Source organism: Phragmites australis, chromosome 9 (assembly GCF_958298935.1).
Source record: "Phragmites australis chromosome 9, lpPhrAust1.1, whole genome shotgun sequence".
Classification (NCBI taxonomy): Eukaryota; Viridiplantae; Streptophyta; class Magnoliopsida; order Poales; family Poaceae; genus Phragmites; species Phragmites australis.
The window spans coordinates 35,351,320-35,371,921 of NC_084929.1; the positions used below are offsets into that span (position 1 = coordinate 35,351,320).

The 20,602-nt window shown below is 42.0% G+C and overlaps 3 protein-coding genes across 3 annotated transcripts; all 3 read left to right on the plus strand.

Annotated features, from left to right (window-relative positions):
• Positions 1-4,844: 4,844 nt before the first annotated feature.
• LOC133929460 (GTP-binding nuclear protein Ran-2-like) lies at positions 4,845-7,373 on the plus strand. Its single transcript, XM_062376220.1, has 8 exons — positions 4,845-5,006; positions 5,105-5,174; positions 5,910-5,966; positions 6,055-6,172; positions 6,411-6,500; positions 6,584-6,763; positions 6,855-6,932; positions 7,045-7,373. The coding sequence occupies exons 1-8, from the start codon at positions 5,004-5,006 to the stop codon at positions 7,112-7,114; spliced, it is 666 nt and encodes a 221-aa protein (XP_062232204.1). The 5' UTR covers positions 4,845-5,003; the 3' UTR covers positions 7,115-7,373.
• A 438-nt stretch (positions 7,374-7,811) lies between these two features.
• On the plus strand, positions 7,812-12,642 carry LOC133929459 (malate dehydrogenase, mitochondrial-like). Its single transcript, XM_062376219.1, has 7 exons — positions 7,812-8,214; positions 8,295-8,468; positions 8,924-9,092; positions 9,209-9,270; positions 9,669-9,793; positions 10,927-11,044; positions 12,235-12,642. Exons 1-7 carry the CDS (start codon positions 7,972-7,974, stop codon positions 12,373-12,375), a joined length of 1,032 nt encoding a protein of 343 aa, XP_062232203.1. The 5' UTR covers positions 7,812-7,971; the 3' UTR covers positions 12,376-12,642.
• Positions 12,643-15,985: 3,343 nt separating this feature from the next.
• Positions 15,986-18,449, plus strand: LOC133929917 (phospholipase A1-II 7-like). Its single transcript, XM_062376672.1, has 2 exons — positions 15,986-16,691; positions 17,814-18,449. The coding sequence occupies exons 1-2, from the start codon at positions 16,080-16,082 to the stop codon at positions 18,411-18,413; spliced, it is 1,212 nt and encodes a 403-aa protein (XP_062232656.1). The 5' UTR covers positions 15,986-16,079; the 3' UTR covers positions 18,414-18,449.
• Positions 18,450-20,602: the final 2,153 nt, after the last annotated feature.

Consider the following 20,602-nt stretch of genomic DNA (forward strand, 5'->3'; position numbering starts at 1 on the left):
GTTTTTATCTTATTTTGAGAGCTAGCCATAGAGTATTCGGATTCTCTTCCATCAGATACTCAGATTTGAGATCCGGATGGATATGATGTCTTATTATGTATAATGCATTATATTTAACTTAATCTGCGAGCGGTTGATCTCCCGCTTGGGGATGTTGGAGTGCTGCTACCATTCCACAGGATGCAAGGTTAACCTTGATGTCCATAGCCCATGTTGGGTTGTTGTGACCATCGAGCGTGAGTTCATCGAACTCTTTACGGTTATCTTGACATACATAGATTTAAACCATAGATTTGATTAATTTATTGTAGGTAAATTAAAAATCATCATGGTGATGTTATAACAATGATGCAAAATATGTAAAGTCAAGTTGAGATTTGAATTACATAATGTAGACCTCGAATTATGTAGCTAACACGTTGAAGATAATCACCAAATGTGAGGAATATCTCGCAGTAGTAGGAGGTATAATCTGACATTTGTCAGTAGATGCATATGTTCCTATTACCTTATGTTATGCTAAATATAATATTTGAAAAAACACATTAAAGGTACTCATTAAGTTAAGATGACAAAATATAGACCTCACAGTAATGGTGGATAATTTGCAAATATGCACTAAATTCCATGGTTCTATTTACCTTGTGTTTCATAAATATTAAATTGAGGTAATCACTTAATTTGATTTTTTATTTTAATTCTACTTGAATTAAGCACTTTTCGGTATAAAAACACTTTGGATTTAATTAAGGTGAATTAATGTATAATCTTGCAAGAAAATGAATCTCAATTGCAAAATTAAAATGGTCGTAAACCTAATTACATGTTATAGGTATTGCATGGGGCATACACATTGAACATTAAACAAATTCCAAAAAAATAGGGTCTGGAATGATAAATTACAACAGTAAACAATACTGGATCATGTCAATTTGCATGTGTTTATTGTTTTGATTGTATTGATTGTTTGCTTATCATAAGTGGAAAGTCATCTAAATCGTTCAGCTAATCATTCTCTAAAATTCAATCAAAATCTCTAGTTGCTAATCTGCTGAAATTTTTCACATATCAAAACATTCGGTATTTAGACCGAAACATCCGATCTAGTGAAATTCCCAGATTGTTTCCTGAAAAAAATCCAAGTATCAAAGCTTCTCATCCTATATCGGAACTTCCGACTTCAACGTTTTTATGGAAATTCCTACATATCGAAACTTTCGATTGCTGGACTAGAACTTCTGTTGTGGGAAACTTTACAGTCTCTTTTTAACCCTGCAGTGAACCGTTTTACTCTCGTCTCTTCTTTTCACCGCTGACTCTTTCTCCACCTCTCGCGACTCCACCGACGATCGACTGATCCTCCTTTGTTTTGGTTGTCCCTCGATCGGATACTTCAATTCCCTTCGGAGATCAACTTCATCTTTTGGACTTGTTCAAGGTAATTTCATCTCAAGATCTTCTCCCCTCCAAATAATAGGTATCTTGTGAATCCTTTCGGTGGAAGCCTAGCATGTGGTTCCTAATTGTCAGATCTAAGATCTTCTTTCAAGATTATTGTTGAAAATCTTGATTTTGGTGCTAGGTCGTGAAAATCAAAACTTTTGACTGGGGACACCGGAACTTCCCGACCATATCAAAACTTTTAGTTGGAACCATTGGAACTTCCGATGTTCAGGGTTTTTAGCACTTAAGTCCGGATTCTCATCCGATCTTTCTTTCTATTTGATCCTAAGTCCTTATCCATATCATCTTTATCCTAGAATCAGTGTGATGGAAGAAGGACACCACTATGAGAGGTGGACCAAAGCTAAGATTGATCCTGATGTGCCGGAGGGATCAAGGAGAGTTTGTACCAAGAAGACTGCTAGCAGGTGCAGGGGCAGGGGAAGAGGAACTTCTTTGGTCATTCGTGGCTCTAAGCCGGATGCTCAAACTACCTCAGTTGAAAGAGGCGGTTCTCTACCACTTAGGAGAGGCACAACTCGAGAAGGTAGACAAAGTGCACATGCTAAGATTGAGTCTGAGTCTAACGATAAGATGGGGGTACCGCAGGGGGGAGCTTTATTTGAGGATGCGTAGGCACGACAGATCAAATGATCATGCTAGAAATGTGATAACCTATCAGGGCAATTCTGAAGCTGTAAAGAGGGAGAGGAAAGCAGACCCTCAGGATTTTCAACATTTCTCCTATGATCACTATTTCTGAAACATCTTTCAGCAGGATTTCTATGAGACAGTAATCCTTCCCAGGAAGTATCCATCCTTTCTCATGTAGTGGATTGATTGATCTTATATGGAAAGATAAGATGATTCTATCTTTAATAAGGTAATAGTTGCCTGTGCTTATCAGAACCTCAAGAAAATTATGGCTTTTGAATACCCCTAGAGCAATGAAGTCATAGCTCAATTTTATGCTACCTTGTATGTTGATAAAGATATAGTTAGGACTATCCATTGGTTGACAAATGGTTCTTGGTACAAAGTCAAGTATTCAATTTTTGTCAGACTCTTGGGCTTTATAGCATGTGATCTCTATAACAAAGCGTAGATTCGTGATGAAGATGTGATGTCTAAAGGGACATGGAGTTTATGTATGATGTGGATGGAAATTATGAGCTTAGCAGCACTAGAGGTTTTCTTCTTTTTATGCCTATCTCAACAGGATATTTAGGAAGACCCATGCTCCAAAGGATAGGGATGCTAGTAGCATTCTCTCCAACATAAGAAATCTGCTTACCCAGATGAAGGAGAACCCAAGGGAGTTCGATGTGTTTTGACTTTATTTTGTACGAAATTCGCTTCATATCCATAGACCCCAAGAGAGGTTTGTCGCTATGCTCTGTATATTATATGCATGATAGAGAAGGTGACCTAGCTCACTTTCCACAAGGAGCATAGGTATACTGGCCTGCAGATCAGGGCGATCAAGCTAGCGCGTTCTTCTCATTCTAGAGTTTCTTCTTCCAATAGGGCAGCCTCACCTCTAGCTAAGATATCATCTTCTTCCTCTTCTTTGATAATTAATAATTAAATATTTACTATAAATATGATATATTATGAGGATTAAGTACCATTGTACTATCCGTTACCTTGTACATAAATTTAATAATTGTCATAAAGTAAATAAAATATGTGTGAATATTTTATGTAGTACATCGTATTTCACACAAAAAGTATTCCCGCATTAGGAAAAAATCCTCCAAGTACAATAGGCTTCCCAACCCAGCTGTATAAGGTGGGGTAAAGGGAGATAGGGAAGAAAAAAAAAGAGGTGGAGAAAAAAAAAAGAGGTCAGATAGAAGCAGAAATAATCCTCGGTTGGTAAGTCCTCTTAATGTGAATGCTAACTGTTCAGGCTCAATCCCATGTCGTGTATCAGGGCTTGCCGCCAAAATATTCTTTTATATAGGTTAAATGCGTTTGTGGACCACATTAGGAGGACGACACCCTCGTCGTCAACAGAGTCTAAGGCTTTGTGAATCTCTTTAATAGACGTGTGTGAGTATATGTTATAGGTATAGCGTGCGGCTTAGGGTGTGTATTTAAACGTACGTTCAGATACTACAATTTGTACCCTAGTGTTGAGGTTTTAAAAAATAACACATTGAGATTCACAACAAATTCATCCGGTAAGAGTTTCAGAATCCAGAACGTGCGAGAAATCGTTGAGATTTATAGTGCCTAGCGGAGATTTCTCTATTTGTTGAAAAATTCTTTTATTTTAGATAGAAGAAATTGGAGCGCCATAAGAACCTACCTAAATCAATCCCCTGGGTATCCTATGTAGTTAGGGTTAGGAGGGATGTCCTCTCTCTGCTCTACCTCCCGGACAGGAATGCAGATGCTGTGCCCTTTCCTATCCAAATTGACAGTAGAAATAGACATACTTCTATTATAATTATCTTCTTTTAATATTAATCAAGGCAGCAAGGAATATTGGACTATTCTCATAACAGAGGCTTGGACATATAGAAAATCTCACATTCTCCTCTTTAATACACAATACTGATGGATATATATTATTACTTTAAATAAGTATTTATATAATTAATTTTACTCATAGTAACATACACATTTACTGTCAAGAACTTTGATTGCTAGCAACGTACATTGTGCAGCCAGCTAGATTCGACACTTCTTTCGACTCTATCAAATCCCTAACAGAGTGGATGAGAGGCTCATAGGAATTTATCCCCTCAGATCGTGATCACGTGGTGTCAATGTACGCATCGTACTGACATGCACTTTTTTTCCTTCCTTTTTTCGAGAGATTTTTTCTATAAAAAATATGAAGATTTTTATTTTTACACTTCTTAAATAAAAAATACAAAATAGATGTTTTTTTTGAAAAATCGTATACCTAGACTATCGTGTTGAAATAATTAAAAAAATAAACATGTTATCCAATGAATAACAACATATTTAAAAATAAAAAATAATATGTTTTATTGCTTTCAGAATTCAAAATACTATCGAAATAATTATAAAAATTTCTGAAAAAATATTTAGCGTAGAAGATGCTATAATCTAGCTAAAAAATAATAAGTGCATATTTTTGCAATTTTTCGATTTAAGAAATATAAAAATAAATAGAATTCAGAAAAATCTAGAGACGTAAACCAAATACAACTTGGCCCAAGAAATGGTTGGGCCGGCCCACCGTAGCATGTGACGTAAACCAACAAGAGAGCCCACGCTGCCCACCTCGCGGCTCTTTCCGGATCCGACGGCCGGAAATCCCGCGTGAGACGAAAGCTAGCCGGATCCGATCCCCACCCGCCGGCAGATCCAACGGCCACAATTCCTGCGTCCATCCAAAGCTAACAAAACCCCGCAACCCCGAGAAAAAAAAGTAACACGCGACCTCAGGTCCGCAGCTATAAAAGCCCTCCGCCTCCGCGGGCGGCTGCGGCTCCCGATTCCACTTCGAATTCTAGGGTTTTGCTGCTCACCTTGCCGTCGACGCCGCATCAGGTGCGGCTCCTCGCGTGAGAGAGACTAGGATGGTGAGTTCCCCAACAGATCGGGGTCTCGGCGTGCGTAATATCTGGATCTGGGGTTGCGTTTGTTTGATCTGTGATGTGCTGGGCTTTTTTTTTTTCAGGCGCTGCCGAATCAGGGCACCGTGGATTACCCCAGCTTCAAACTCGTCATCGTCGGGGATGGCGGCACGGGTGAGTCTCCATTCTTGCTTTGTTTCCTTTATTTCTCAGGAAGCTACCGATCCGAAGTGTTATGTTTGTATATGCGCTTAGTTTCCACGAGATCTGATGGGTTGCGACTTGTGGTGGTGTGCAAAATGTGTCGATATTTTTGCGGTCCGTTATTTCTATATTAGGTAGAGATTACACGGCAACAGTTATTTTAGTCATGACCATGTTATACTGTTTCCCCCTATTTTTTTTATATAGTTAGCATTAAACAGCCGTGCTATGATATTTATGAGGATAGGATCCATGGTCCTGGTTTGGTAAAAAGTAGTCTTAATGCGACTATCTGAATTACGATATCAGAACGACCGTAAAGGCACCCGATTTGTCTTTTCGTCAGTTAAATTGGTGAAAATCCGCCGTATCTCATCAAATTGGCGTAATATGTGTGAAGGTATTTAATTTGATAGGTAGGGGTGGTCCATTTCTTGATTCTAATGTTCTTTCTTGATTCTAATGTTCTGAGTGCCCAGTCAGAAACTATTTCCCTTGTGAATAGAAGTGGCAATGCCATTTTGTGTTCTGCTGTATGTGATTTTCATACATTGGATGCGGCATGGTTCAGTTGGATCTGCTCACTAAATTCTAGGAACTTTTAGTTGATTTTGTCTGTCTGTTCTCTACTTCATATTTATCCTTTCCTGATTTCTCTTGGCAGCCCGGTCAGATTTTAATCTTTATTGGCTTTTCTGATTGCAGGTAAAACCACATTTGTGAAGAGGCATCTCACCGGAGAGTTTGAGAAGAAATATGAACGTGAGTATCATGTGGACCTGTTGTTTTCTTTCTTGTACTTCTCATCATTAATGATACTTGAACGGCTACTGTGGTGGTGTTGTTGCAGCAACCATTGGTGTTGAAGTTCATCCATTGGATTTCACCACGAACTGTGGTAAGATCCGTTTCTATTGCTGGGACACTGCTGGGCAAGAGAAGTTTGGTGGCCTTCGGGATGGATACTAGTAAGTGTTACTTGTCATTAATTATTAGTAAATGGGATGTTTATGCTAAATTTCATGCTTATGAATGATGTTCTACTTTCCATAATATTTGAATAATCAAGTGAGCTAATTAAATTGTGTTGTACAGTTTCATGAACTGCATAACATTTAAAATGCCAATGTGTACCTTCTGATCACAAACTGTGTTCCAGTTCTATACATTTGCTTTTATTCTTTCTAATTTTCTGTTTCCATGCAGTATCCATGGCCAGTGTGCGATTATTATGTTTGATGTGACTTCAAGACTGACATACAAGAATGTTCCCACATGGCATAGGGACCTGTGCAGGTTTGTTTCAGTCTATCCGAGCCATGCAACTTAATGTGTGATTTTGTTTTGTGATTCTGATGTTCGTTTATGAACTCATGTAGGGTGTGTGAAAACATCCCCATCGTCCTCTGTGGTAACAAGGTTGATGTGAAGAACAGGCAGGTCAAAGCCAAACAGGTCACTTTCCACAGGAAGAAGAACCTGCAGTACTATGAGATTTCTGCCAAGAGCAACTACAACTTTGAGAAGCCTTTCCTTTATCTTGCAAGGAAACTGGCTGGGCAAGTAACTCAACTTAGTTCTTTTCATTCTCGACTCCACATGCTTTGCTTTGGCTATATTAACGCTTGTTAATGGCTTTGATGTTTGTAGTGATCCGAACATTCATTTTGTTGAAGCGGTTGCTCTTAAGCCTCCCGAAGTTACTATTGACATGGCTATGCAGCAACAGTGAGTGTCATCCTGTGTTCTTCTGTCTAAACTTAGTCACTTTGACCTTTGATCTGTCATCTCGATTCATAAAGTGTTGCATGGAACTTACATATTCGTTTCTACTCGACAGGCATGAAGCTGAGCTTGCTGCAGCGGCAGCACAACCTCTTCCTGATGACGATGACGATCTGATTGAGTAGAGAGAGGATCATGAGTCTATCATACTTGAGCAGACGGAGTTGTGCTTTCCATAATAGTGGTTTTAGGGTGAAGAGTTAGCGTGGTTTGTCTTTCTCGTCTCTCGGACGTGACGAAACTTTCGAATGTGTGACATCGATCGACATGTTGCCATGAATTTGTTGGCTACTCCATACATTTCTTTGTAACTCTGTTGGTAAACGTTGTTGTGGCAGTCGTTTTGTACTGCCAAGATTATCTATGAAACTGCTTTCGGCATAATTCCGTCCTGCTTTTTGATCGCTGTGTTCTGGTTATGTGGGAGCATCGGCTTTCTTTGTCGAGAGGCGTATGCCTAAGTCTCCGCGACTGCTGAGGGTTGAGATGATCTGAAGAGCCTGGTAATGTTGCTTCACTATTTTTCAAGTTGATGCCTTCAATTGGTTGTTGAGGCGAGGAAAGTAAGGCCGCCGTTGTTCTTGAGCATCTTGGGATAATGTTTGAAATTGTTTATACTATTTATATGTTCTATAGTAATTTTTTTGTAATAAAATTTCGTATTAAATAAAAGAAGTGGAGGCTAAATTTTGTTACAAATTAGTCTTTATAAACATCCGAATCATCTTTACGAAGTATAATCAATTTTTTTTTAAAAAAAAGTCTCCGCGATGGAGACGTCGACAAACAAAGCAAAGCCTCTCGCCTTTTCTCTCTCTCTCACCGCCACCAACTTTAGATCCCATCGACCTCTAACAAAAAAAATCCCATCCACCCTTTGGATCCTCCTCTATATTAAAGCAGCACCCGCCGCCGCCGCCGCCCACCAGTCCACCACACTCTCAGCGAAACACGCCCGAACGAGCCCAACCCCGACGCCGCGATGAGGCCGTCCCTGCTGAAATCCGCGTCCCAGCTCCTCCGCCGCCAGCGCGGCTACTCGTCAGCGGCCGCGGGAGCCAACCCCGAGCGGAAGGTCGCCATCCTCGGCGCGGCCGGCGGCATCGGACAGCCCCTCTCACTCCTCATGAAGCTGAACCCCCTCGTCTCCTCCCTCTCCCTCTACGATATCGCCGGCACCCCCGGCGTCGCCGCCGACGTCTCCCACATCAACTCGCCCGCCCTGGTGCGCCCGTCGCTATCCTAGTCTCGCCTCTCTGGCTCGGCTGGATCCGAGCTAATTGCGTTGGGTTTTGGGTTGTGCAGGTAAAGGGATTCATGGGGGACGACCAGCTCGGGGAGGCGTTGGAGGGTTCGGACGTCGTGGTCATCCCCGCCGGCGTGCCGAGGAAGCCCGGCATGACCAGGGACGATCTCTTCAACATCAACGCCGGCATCGTTAAGGCCCTCTGCACAGCCATCGCTAAGCACTGCCCCAACGTAAGCGTTGCACCCTTGCTACTGCAGATCTACGGTAGAGTTACATAGGTTTGGGTGCTAAATTTGGTACTCTACGTTTGGCTAATTGGAATTACCGGTGCTTAGACACGGTGTAGATCCAGTTTTCAGTGGTTGTGGTGGGCAGTATAGTGGTAGACTTGCCTATAATTGATAGGTACTAGAACAACCGTTTCCCCAAAACGTGCCATTCCTAGGAGGCACACTTACTCCGGAGCTCAGTTTACTTACATTTGGGTGTTGATATTTACATTGGCACACTATTGTAAATTATCAATTTACTACAGCGAATGAGATGTTAGATGATATGTTGATTGACCCATGTGCACTTGTATCTAATTCTAATCCTAATCCAAACCTTCAAGTGACCTATCAACTTAATATTGTTCAATATTGTTATCAATCTGAATGTAGTTCTTTTTATTATGCTTGTGTAGGCTCTTGTCAATATGATCAGCAACCCAGTCAATTCGACTGTCCCGATCGCAGCTGAGGTTTTCAAGAAGGCTGGTACTTATGACGAGAAGAAACTGTTTGGTGTGACAACTCTTGATGTTGTTCGTTCTAAAACTTTCTATGCTGCAAAGGCAGGCGTGCCAGTTACTGGTACGAAGATCATATTTTACTTGACAATTGCTGCTTGTTGGAGACAATGAGATTATGGTTGCCAGATTTTATTTATCAGCTCTCTCAATGTGTGTTGCTGCTGTGATCTTTTGCAGAGGTGAATGTTCCTGTTGTTGGGGGCCATGCGGGTATAACTATCCTGCCGCTCTTCTCACAGGTATTGTTTCTGTGATTATTGTGCCGTTTTCTTCAAAAGTGACACAATGATCTCCAAAATGTACCATTTAGAATTGAGATAATCACTGGTGATGATCATGTAAATATTATGAATCTTGCGGGCGAACGTACTAGTTGAGTAGCAAAGAGGTTATGTTTTTGAGAGTCAACAGAGAATGTTTTTCTAGACTCTACCGTAATAATCTTCTCTTATCAGTCGTGCATAAGGAAGCACTATTACTACCTAGGGTTAATGTTTTATGTAAGATCTTGTACTAAAATGTTGCGCAAGTGATAGTCATATCCATTTTTATACTAGGCGTATTCTGTGTTGTGCCTCATGCCTCTAGAGCTAATAATTCAAATTAAACTCAAACTCAAAATTTCTGTTACATATAGGCCACTCCTGCAGTCAATGCATTGTCCCATGAAGACATCAAGGCTCTCACCAAGAGGACACAAGACGGTGGGACGGAGGTTGTTGAAGCAAAGGCTGGAAAGGGCTCTGCAACATTGTCCATGGCGTAAGTATATAAAACATATGAACCTTCCTGAGCATGTCTATTGGCCACACTGTAGAATACAAAGCACATATCCTATTTGCTTACAATCTTTATAAAATATCAAGAGTATTGTGAATAAGTTTCTGGTCAATTAAATTCTTTACTCCACAACCGGTCCATTTGTAGAGGCTTCTTGCCTTCCTTTGTAGAATTCATTGAAGAACTGCTTGTTCCATATGTTAGCTGCTCTTTGTTCACTGATTTCCTGGTTTTAATAGCCTTTGAACTTCAAAGCTAGTGACATGCATGTGACCGAATTTTGGTACTAATAATGCTATTTTCTTATGATTGTACTATAGTTGTACCACTGTTCATTTGATTGTACGTCCCAGCTTCAATTTACTGCCAAGATTTAATGTATATGAAGCTATGTTGTTCATTAGAACAACAGTTAGTAGTAGTTTATTACAGTCATTATACAAGTATAACTGGACTAGGCCCGTGAATACGTATCATGACTACACCTGCTTTTGTTTTGATCTACAGAGTTGCAGACACTAATCTTTCTGAAAAATTTGCTCGTTCTATTCTGTTACATTTTTGTTATTGCTTTCACACGAGAAAACACACAAATACATAATATTAAATGGACGTATTGTATTCCTTCCCTTGTTTTGCAAGATGCCACTATTATTTGGATTTTGGAATGAAGCTTCTTGAGAAATGATAGTTGTAGAACTGCCGCTCATGAGCATTTGTACAGGATCATATTTCTAATTTTTAAACTAGTATAACACACTATGAGCATGATACTTAGGGCTTGTTTGGGTGGGTGCGATTTGGGTCCAAATTCATAAAAAAATTCAGAGCAGTCGCCCTCATCCAAACACCCTCTTATCTGAAATTTCTGTGTGCCTCTAGACCTTAGCTTCCCATGGTGCTCTGTTTGCATGTGATGTGTTATTTTATGAATCATAGTATCATAATGGCTGGTTTTCTCACCTTTTTTACCACTGGGATCTGGATAGAGAAACCTTGTAACACTCTTCAACCTTTGTTTTACATTACATAAGCATATTAGATTTATGCTAGTTTAGGTCAAACTCTGCTGCACTATTTGTTTGATAAATATGTTTATTCTCTTTTTTATGCAGATATGCTGGTGCAGTTTTTGCAGATGCATGCTTGAAGGGTCTCAATGGAGTTCCTGACATCGTAGAGTGCTCCTTCGTGCAGTCAACTGTGACGGAGCTGCCATTCTTTGCCTCCAAGGTACTTATCTAATGTGTAAAAGTCTTCTTAAAATGCAGTTATGTGTTATCATATGGTCTTGCCAAAGTAAATCAGCATGGTTCTTGCTTTGTCTTTCTTGTATTTTCGCGTTAATGGCTTACACAGGTTACCAAGATTTTAATTCCCATGGTATTATACAAGCTTCAATCTGTTTGTTGACTTTGGAAGCATGTACTCCCTCCGATTGCAAATGTAGGTCGTTTTAGACTTATGTACAAGGATTAAGAAAGTAGATCAAATGACCTTGTTGCTCTTTATTTATTATGTATTAGAAAAGATAACTCATTCATTTATGAGAGTGATAGTATTTATTAAACAAGGGCAAGAAGGAAACAAAAGAGAAAAAGTGCATAGAAGTTTGAGAATGACTTATATTTAGAGAATAGTTGAGAAAGCTAAAACGACCTACATTTGCAATCAGAAGGAGTATTCAAGATCTAGATGGTGTTCTGTCCTGAATTATTTTGTGTGGTGACAGTCCGAAAAAGAACCTTTTCCGTTTGCTGATTCTTAAGTTTATAGAACTGCCATTCCTATAGATGGATCTGTCATGTTTCATGGATTACATGGACTGAAGCACTTGAACTATTTCCACTTGGGTGCTAGACTGCTAGTTAGGTTTTATGTTGCAGGTTCGAGTTTTCAGGAACCACTGAAACGTAGCATTTCACATCCTTTTCCTTTTGCTGATTCTTGAGTTTATAGAACTGCCATTCATATAGATGGATCATGTTTCATGGATTACATGGACTGAAGCACTTGAACTATTTCCACTTGGGTACTAGTTAGGTTTTATGTTGCAGGTTCGAGTTTTCAGGAACCAATGAAAAGTAGCATTTCACATCCTTTTCCTTTTGCTGATTCTTGAGTTTATAGAACTGCCATTCCTATAGATGGATCTGTCATGTTTCATGGGTTACATGGACTGAAGCACTTGAACTATTTCCACTTGGGTACTAGTTAGGTTTTATGCTGCAGGTTCGAGTTTTCAGCTGCAAGGGGGCAGTTTACTTTTGTCTGATCAACATAACGTACTTCTAAAATGCTTTCTAATTAGGTGGACTCTTTCTGGTGCAGCATTGGGCTCGATTTTGTTAGTTTTCTCTCAAGAGACGGGTCTGCATATGCTGTCTAGCGGAGTTTTAACACCACTTCCTTTCATGTTGCAGGTAAGGCTAGGCAAGAATGGAGTGGAGGAAGTGCTCGGGCTGGGTGAGCTCTCCGACTTCGAGAAGGAGGGGCTGGAGAACCTTAAGGGCGAGCTCAAGTCTTCCATTGAGAAGGGTATCAAGTTCGCTCACGGGAACTAGGCAACTCCCACGAATTCTAACAATTCATATGTGAACTCGAGGCGATCTCTTGAATTTTTGGTTTGACTGCCTTTTCTGCCCCCTTCTGGTGGGGGCAGTGAGGCGTTATGCTCCATAATAAAATCCGGGCGGCTTGATGCCAACCTGAAGGAACAAAACTTGTACCAGAAACAATTACACCGGTGCCTTTTTGTGCTCGGCCAATAGTTCGGCGAGTCGTGACGCAAATGGAAACAAAGTTGCCACTTGCTCGGTTCCAGAGTGTCACTCTCTGTGCCATTGTGTGTATGGATGGACTAATCGGAAATTGGAGCCGCAGGATACTGATCTGAGACTGCTGTTCTTGTAAGATTTTGTAGCGGTTGAAGTTTTGTTCTGCACTGTTACGGCGCACATCTGTAGCTGCACTTTCTCGACACGGTTTCCTGCAGATGCAGTCGTCAGTGTGGTTGCGCGGATACACAGTCTTGGCTCTAGTATGTGTTATGCATGGACGCTTTGTCGTCGGGGGCATCGAACTCACGTACATTGTCACGTACTCTGTTATAATAACCTGCAGAGTGCGTACATTGTCTCGTAAAAACTATCTACACGTTTCTGAAATTAAAATGATATCAGTCACCTCACAACAGCCACTGATTCTTGGTTGAAACACAAGCCAGATTTCTTTGTCTCATATCCAAGCTGATCACGCAGCTTACCATGACGACTGAACTTAAAAAAAAAAATAAACCGCTTGAAATCAAGGGGAAAAAAGTTCAATTCGAGATGAAACAAAATTAAATGGAAACAAAAACGAATATATATGAAGAAACCTTTTTGCTGCCTTGTACTGAAAACATTTGTCAAACAAACAAACTTAAACCGTGTGCACTGAACCAACTGTTCAGGTTACCCTAGCATGCTAACAACAGCAGTTAGTGTTAGACTGTTAGCATTACTAGTCCATTAGCCCGTGCACCTGCACGGGCTAAGCTAGCATAATTTTAGAAGACATGTATGAATTCTAGAACTTTGTGAAGGAAATGCTTGTATGATCAAAATTTACGATATGTAAAAGTAGTTAATTTCTTTTAGCATTACACTTTTTATTATTTGCAAATAGAAATGCAAAATTTATTCATGAATACTAGATAATATCCAAGAGTTTATATCTATTTTTCTCTCCAAATGATGTTTGGGTATTCGTAAATCAGAGCCACGTAAAATTTGGATAAATTACGTTTTTTTCAATTTAATTTGACATTTGTAGGATTTTTTTCTCAGGTTAATGTAAGAATTTCAACTCTTTTCCAACCTAAAATTAACAGGATCTCCTAAAGGATACTCCAGTTAGTATAGACAAAGATAGTTGTACCTTATTTTGCTCTAAATTGTTGATTTGTGTGTGTATACACACACACACTCGCAATTAGATAGAAATATTTGAATTTGAATTTGAATTTCCTCAGGTAGAGGTACAAGCGTTATTTAGGTATTAGTGGATCACATCACACTGTTTTCTAATCATGGTTGCTTGCCCATAGAAGGATGCATGCATGACATGTATCTGTTAGAGAAGAATTTGATTGGGCAACAACCACCCGGCTATTTCTATAAAAAAAACTGATTGTACAACTTGTGTCTTGCACTTACATGAATCAGGACCCCATTTTGGTGGTTGCCGACGCCCCCGCCGCTCTCCTCGCCACCGGCAAGCTCTAATAGGAGCGGCCATGGCTGCTCTGTCATGCCTTCAGTGAATCGGTAAGGGAAAGCGACAAAGAAAAGTGATGGAGCACAATGTACTCCAGTAAATAGATAAAGGAGAGAGATAAGGAGCAAAATGTGCATTTGTTCTGCCTTCAGTGATCTCTCATTATTTGTGTTAATGTTAATGGATGGCCGTTGCGAAGGATATTTTTACTTCATATTTCTAATCCACATTAGTTTTACTACAAAACTCCCAAAATCTACTCTCATTTTAATCCACCCGCAGATGCAAAGTTTTACTACATATTTCTCAACACATGTTGGCGCTGGCCCATGTAGTTTAGGGCTTGTTTGGTCCGCGTTGAGGTTTGCTATGGCTAAGGTTAGTTACGTCATATATTTTTAAACAACTGTTTAGTTAAGGTCACATCCGGTTTTTCAAAAGAATAATCAGGTACATTTCACATATATATCAGGATCAATTTTATCATATATGCGGTGACATTATAAGTGATATACAGTTCTATATCGAATAAAACAACTTTATTGAAATATATATACCAGAGATTTGAACAGCAGCGGAAGAATATGAGAACACTCCAACAAAACTTTAGGGCAAACCACAAGCAATTGACTAGGGGCAACGTGATCTAGGACGCTCCGTCTTTATTATAGTCTTCAGCTTCCTGAATCTTCGCGTAGTCTTCTCTAACTAAAATAAACAGTGCTGATACGGTCTTTTTGTGAAAATAGAAAAGTTTAGGGGGCTAAATGCAAAATTACCTACTTAAAAGAATTAATTAATTTATTTTTATTTAGAAAAAATAATTATGACGTCAGCATGTTGACGTGGCTCAGGAGGGTGACCTGGCTTGCCATGTAGGACAAAAACGTCCACATGCCATGCTGACGTGGCTCTCATAAGCTGACTGGGTTAAAGACGACACGTGGCACCATCTCATTGGCTAGTGAAGAGGTATGCCCCTGATCTACTCTTGGCCCTACACGCGGAATCGTACGGCAGGAGCCGGGTCTACCTCATAATAGATGGCGAGTGGTGTCAGTGGCGAGCTCGGACGGTGGCGCATGGTCGGAGAAGAGAGGAAACCTCGTTGCGGCACCCAAGCTTCGACGACGAGTGATGGAGGATGGTGTACAGTTAACAGCGAGTCCGTTTGATGGCTTGGACAGAGTCAGGTAGCTCGGGGTCCTGACAACGTCAAGCTTCAACAACGAGGCTTCAGCGGCGGCAGAGCTCCGTGCGGTGGATGAAGCTTGACGACGTCTAGTTGAGGACGTCGATATGCGGACGGAGAACGATGTTGTGCACTCGAACGGTGTCGGAGAAGGCTCGAGCTGCACGACGACGGCGAGGGAGGCTCAACGGAGTTTAGCGGTGGCTCGGGAGCTCTCAGGTGAAGAACCACGATAGGAATCGAGGCTTTGGGCGTGGTATGGCGCAAAGAAGCCCGATCGGGGGTCGAGACGAGGTTTTATGGAGGGAGGGGTGGTTGAAGAGTTGGGATTCGAGTCGTGCGATGGTTTTGAGCGGAGTGGGCGAGCGGGAGCGGGACAGGAGGTTGGGATGATGATAGGGCCCACACGATAGAGAGATCAGGGGGAAGGAAAACAAAAGACGTCACAGTTAACTGTTATAACTATAATAAGCTATATTTTGTTAGCCCTTTGATCCACACATCATGCACTCAATATTTACTTACTAAGCCATATTTTTTTTATGACAAGTTACACTCACTTAACTAATCTTAGATGTGAACTAAACATACCCTTAGCACACTGTGATAATAAAATGGATTGGAACAAAGGCATGCACCTCGATCACATCGGCGCGAACTGCATGTAGCGATATAAATACACCACCAAGGTGAAGCTAGCAAACAAGCCTCAACCAAACTCTAGCTCGCTAGTAGCCAAAACAGAGGTGCGTGCGTGCGTAGCCAAGGCGATCGCGAGTTCATTAATTGGTTGATTAACAAGCAACGAGTGCGGCCATGGGGTCGTCGCCGATGCTTGGAAGCATTGCCAACAGGTGGCGCGAGCTCCATGGCGAGGACTCGTGGAACGGCCTCCTTGACCCGCTCGACATCGACCTGCGCGCGTCCATCATCTCCTACGGCGAGCTCGCGCAGGCCACCTACGACGGGTTCAATCAGGAGAAGCGCTCGCCGCACGCCGGCGCGTGCGTGTTCGGCCACTCCGACCTGCTGGCCCGCGCGGGCGTGGCCGCGGCGGGAAGCTACGCTGTCACCAAGTTCGTGTACGCCACGTCCGGCCTGCCCATGCCCGAGGCGTTCCTGCTCCTGCCGCTGCCGATGCTGCCGGAGGCGTGGTCCAGGGAGTCCAACTGGATGGGGTACGTCGCGGTGGCAACGGACGAGGGCGTCGCCACGTTGGGGAGGCGCGACATACTCGTGTCGTGGCGCGGGACGATGAAGAACCTCGAGTGGGTCAACGACTTCGACTTCACGCCGGTGTCCGCCGCGCCGGTGCTGGGACCCGCGGCGGCCGCGAACCCGGCCGCCTTGGTGCACAGGGGCTTCTTGTCCGTGTACACGTCCAGCAACGCAGACTCCAAGTACAACCAGGCCAGCGCCAGAGACCAGGCAAGTAGAAATCTCACTTCCTTTCCCAGTTCTTCACTCCGTACGTACGCTTACCAGAAAACTGGATGAAACCGAAACTGAGCTCACGTTTGGAACGCGGAACTTCCCTCGTTTCATGCAGGGATTGAACTGTTCCTCTTTTTGAAGAAAATTTATATAGTTTTTCTGTGAAATTCCCTCGGTTCCAAACATGCAAACTTGTATGCAGTAGAAGCTTACTGGTCAGCCGAGAGCAGGTACACATGCATGAACACACGAACAAGGTGGATCCAATGGGTGCTCAGGAGCCCCTTATTGCTTTGTAGTTAATAGAAGTCCTTTTGAGCCCTCCGCACATCAACAAACTTTTTTTGCTATAGATAAGGGAGAGTAGGAAGAGAGAGGAAGAAGGAAGCGAGAGAGGGATAGACGAGGCCTACCTGACTTATCTGCATCCGTCAGAGTACAGGACACGCACATTGCATGAATGTTTCAGTTGGTCCTACTCGTCAACCACACTGTTTTGCAAATTATGTAAGTCGTTCTAATTCGTACATTTCTATATATGATATTAAATATATATGATTCATTTAAATCCGTGCTGATCGCTATATTTAGGTTTGATCACGGATATAAGAACTTATCTAGATTGCACTGGCTATATATATAAAAGCGGCACGACCCTAGGAATATGGTTTCATTTTAGACAACTAATTATAGTACAAATTATCCGTGGAAACGGCATTTCTTTACACGTGAATATATACCCAAAAGAACCTATATTTATTGAGAGAAAAAGAATCTATATTTACGATGGCCCCACCTTGGGCGACCTCAGGCAGAATGTTGTTGATTTCTTCAAGTATTTGATCTCCAGTGTTCGCCACGAAAGCGGTACTCGAATGTTGTTGGATGCATGAAAGCTGCGTGCTATTGCGTTCTCCGAATTAGTTTAGGATAGCATGCGTACGTCCTAGATTTGTCATCTGTTTCAGATACTTGAAACGGTACACGGATATAGAATCATTGTCGTTGGCATTTGACTTTGCAAGACTTGTGTATGCGTAGCTGTTTTATCTCCACACGGCAAGCTAATTACCAAATCAAATGCTTATTGGTGAACCACACGTCATTTCTACGCAGGTTCTTGAGGAGGTCCGCAGGCTAATTGAGCTGTACAAGGACGAGGTGACTAGCATCACCGTCACCGGCCACAGCCTCGGCGCGTCGCTCGCCACGCTCAACGCCGTGGACATCGTGGCCAACGGCGTGAACGCGGCCGCCAACTCCTCCCAGCCGCCGTGTCCCGTGACGGCCATCGTTTTCGCGAGCCCGCGCGTCGGGGACGGCAGCTTCAAGGCGGCGTTCCGCTCGTTCCCAGACCTGAGGGCGCTCCACGTGAAGAACGCCGGCGACATCGTGCCGATGTACCCGCCGCTGGGGTACGTGGACGTGGCCGTGCCGTTGCCCATCCACACGGGCCGGTCGCCGTACCTGCGCCACCCCGGCACGGTGCAGACGCTGCACAACCTCGAGTGCTACCTGCACGGCGTTGCCGGGGAGCAGGGCGGCGCCGGAGGGTTCAACCTGGAGGTGGACCGCGACGTGGCGCTGGTGAACAAGGGCGAAGACGCGCTCAAGGACGAGTACCCGGTGCCGGCGGACTGGTGGGTCGCCGAGAACAAGTGCATGGTCAAGGGAGACGACGGGCACTGGACGCTCCAGGACTTCGAGCAAATCTAATCAAGCTCGACTCGCATGTCTGTGCCTTCGTATATTCTGATGATCTAAATTAGTTACAATACTACCTATTATTTAGAAATAGTATAAGTGCTATATAAGAGTAGTATATGTAGTATAAGGATATATCTTGATGTATGTATAATGAGTGATAATATAACATGTATTATCGAGTTCAAACTATCGGTGTTTTATTTAAGTGTACTTCCTACCACATGTCTAAAAATAAAAAGGCTGACAATAAATAAATCTGCGCCCGCGCACATTGTGTGTATGAACCTTTCTAACAAAATCACACTAGTTAGCAAATATTCTAACTTGCTAGCCCATTACGCCTCAATGGGCTAGTGTGTATTCAAATTAACGAGATGATAACTCAACGACGACGACGAAGTCACTAATTATTTCTGTATGCATATGTTGGGCCGAATCCCTCCACATGGAGGTTGATTAATAGTCCATCAATAATCGAAAAATTCTCTTCCGCTCTCTCAGCGAACGTATATTGCGTTGGGTCTATGTAAATTTTTTCTGAGAATTTTTTTTTCAAAACTTCAAAGCTAAATTTTTCTTCGTTAACTTTTTCTTAGAACTTTTTGAGCAAAACTTTTTCGTGCAACTTTTTTCTCAAAACTTTTTTGAGCCAACTTCTCTCGTGCAAATTTTTTCTAAAAAAAAAGAAAAATGGGGATGGAAAACGTTTCCGAAAAAGGAAATAGCTAGAGACTGTCGGAATTCACGAGGAGACCTGCTTACGCGCGTGCTAAATAACAGGGCTCATCAACAATCCACGAGCTCAGAGCTCGTGAACCGTTCGCTTATGAAATCAATAGTGTAGATGCCTTGGAGAGGAGAGAACAAAAAAAAAAAGACTAGCTCCATCCTCAGCTGCTGCTGGTGTTTTTTGGAGAGAGAGAGAGAGAGAAAGCAACACAAAGAACAAACACAACCCGAGAGAAGAGAGGAAGAAGAATGAGAGGTGAATATGTGCAGATTTGATGGCTCCGAACCGATTATTTTTAGTCTTGTGATCGGAGGCCCAAACCTGGTTGGATCGGCACCAAACTTAGTGATCTTGTTCTATACTTAGACTACACTTCTATTTGATCAGTTGGTTTGAGCATTGGTTGAGTGGAGCATCAGATTTGAAAGGGGTTTGTCAGTTTGGCTTACCACAGTTTTAGCACAAAGTAGTTTTGGTAAAAGTTAAGTTTGGGGACTGGTGGAACTACATGCCTACCAAATTTTATGTAGTACGGATATTTGGTTTGTGAGATATGAGCTGATAACAGAAGTGGACAGAATATGTGTCATATCTATTTGATTGTTGCCATACCTCTTGTTAGTTGTGTATGGTTGTTGTTGTTGATGCCAAGTTTATAACTTGATTAATGTGTTGCTATTGTTCTAATCCTCTAGAGATTCTAGAGAATACTACTTGTACCCATTATTGATCACAGTAGAAGTTGGAGTGGACCTGTTGGTGCCGTGGTTTTTTACTCCTCACCTTGATAAGGTTTTTCTATGTAAATCATTGTGTCAATTGTTCATGTGATTGTGTTTATTTCACTGCTTGTCTATTGGTATAGGCTCTCCTCATTGTTCATCACAACACGAGGGATTAATTGGTGCTTAGTCGCTGCCCTTTATTCCTAACAAAGTGGTATCAAAACTAAGGTTTAGTTTTTTATCAGCTTGACTACTTGTTGATTACCTTGTGTTGAAGATGGAAGCAAATATCAGCAAAATGATCTCCTTAAATGGTACATTTAAATTATCAAGCTTGGAAGAGTAAGATGGAGGATTTGATATATGTGAAAGAGTATTGAAAACCAATGTTTGTCATTGAGAACCTTATGGGTTTATTCGACAATGGGTCGATGACAATATTTTGAACAATATCAGTGATGAGACACATGCGGATATCTTATGGCAGAAATTAGAGGAGTTGTATCCCGAAAGGAAGGTACAAAAAAGATGTTCTTGACCAAGCAATTGATGAATTTGAGGTACCAAGAGGTTGCTCCTGTTGCTAATCATGTGAATGCTTTTCAAGGCATTATTAATGAGCTATCTTCAATGGGCATTACATTTGAAGATGAGGTTGGAGCTTTGCTGCTAGTTGGCTCATTGCCGGACACTTGGGAGACTATGGAAGTCAAATTGTGCAATTCAACCCTTAGTGATGTTGT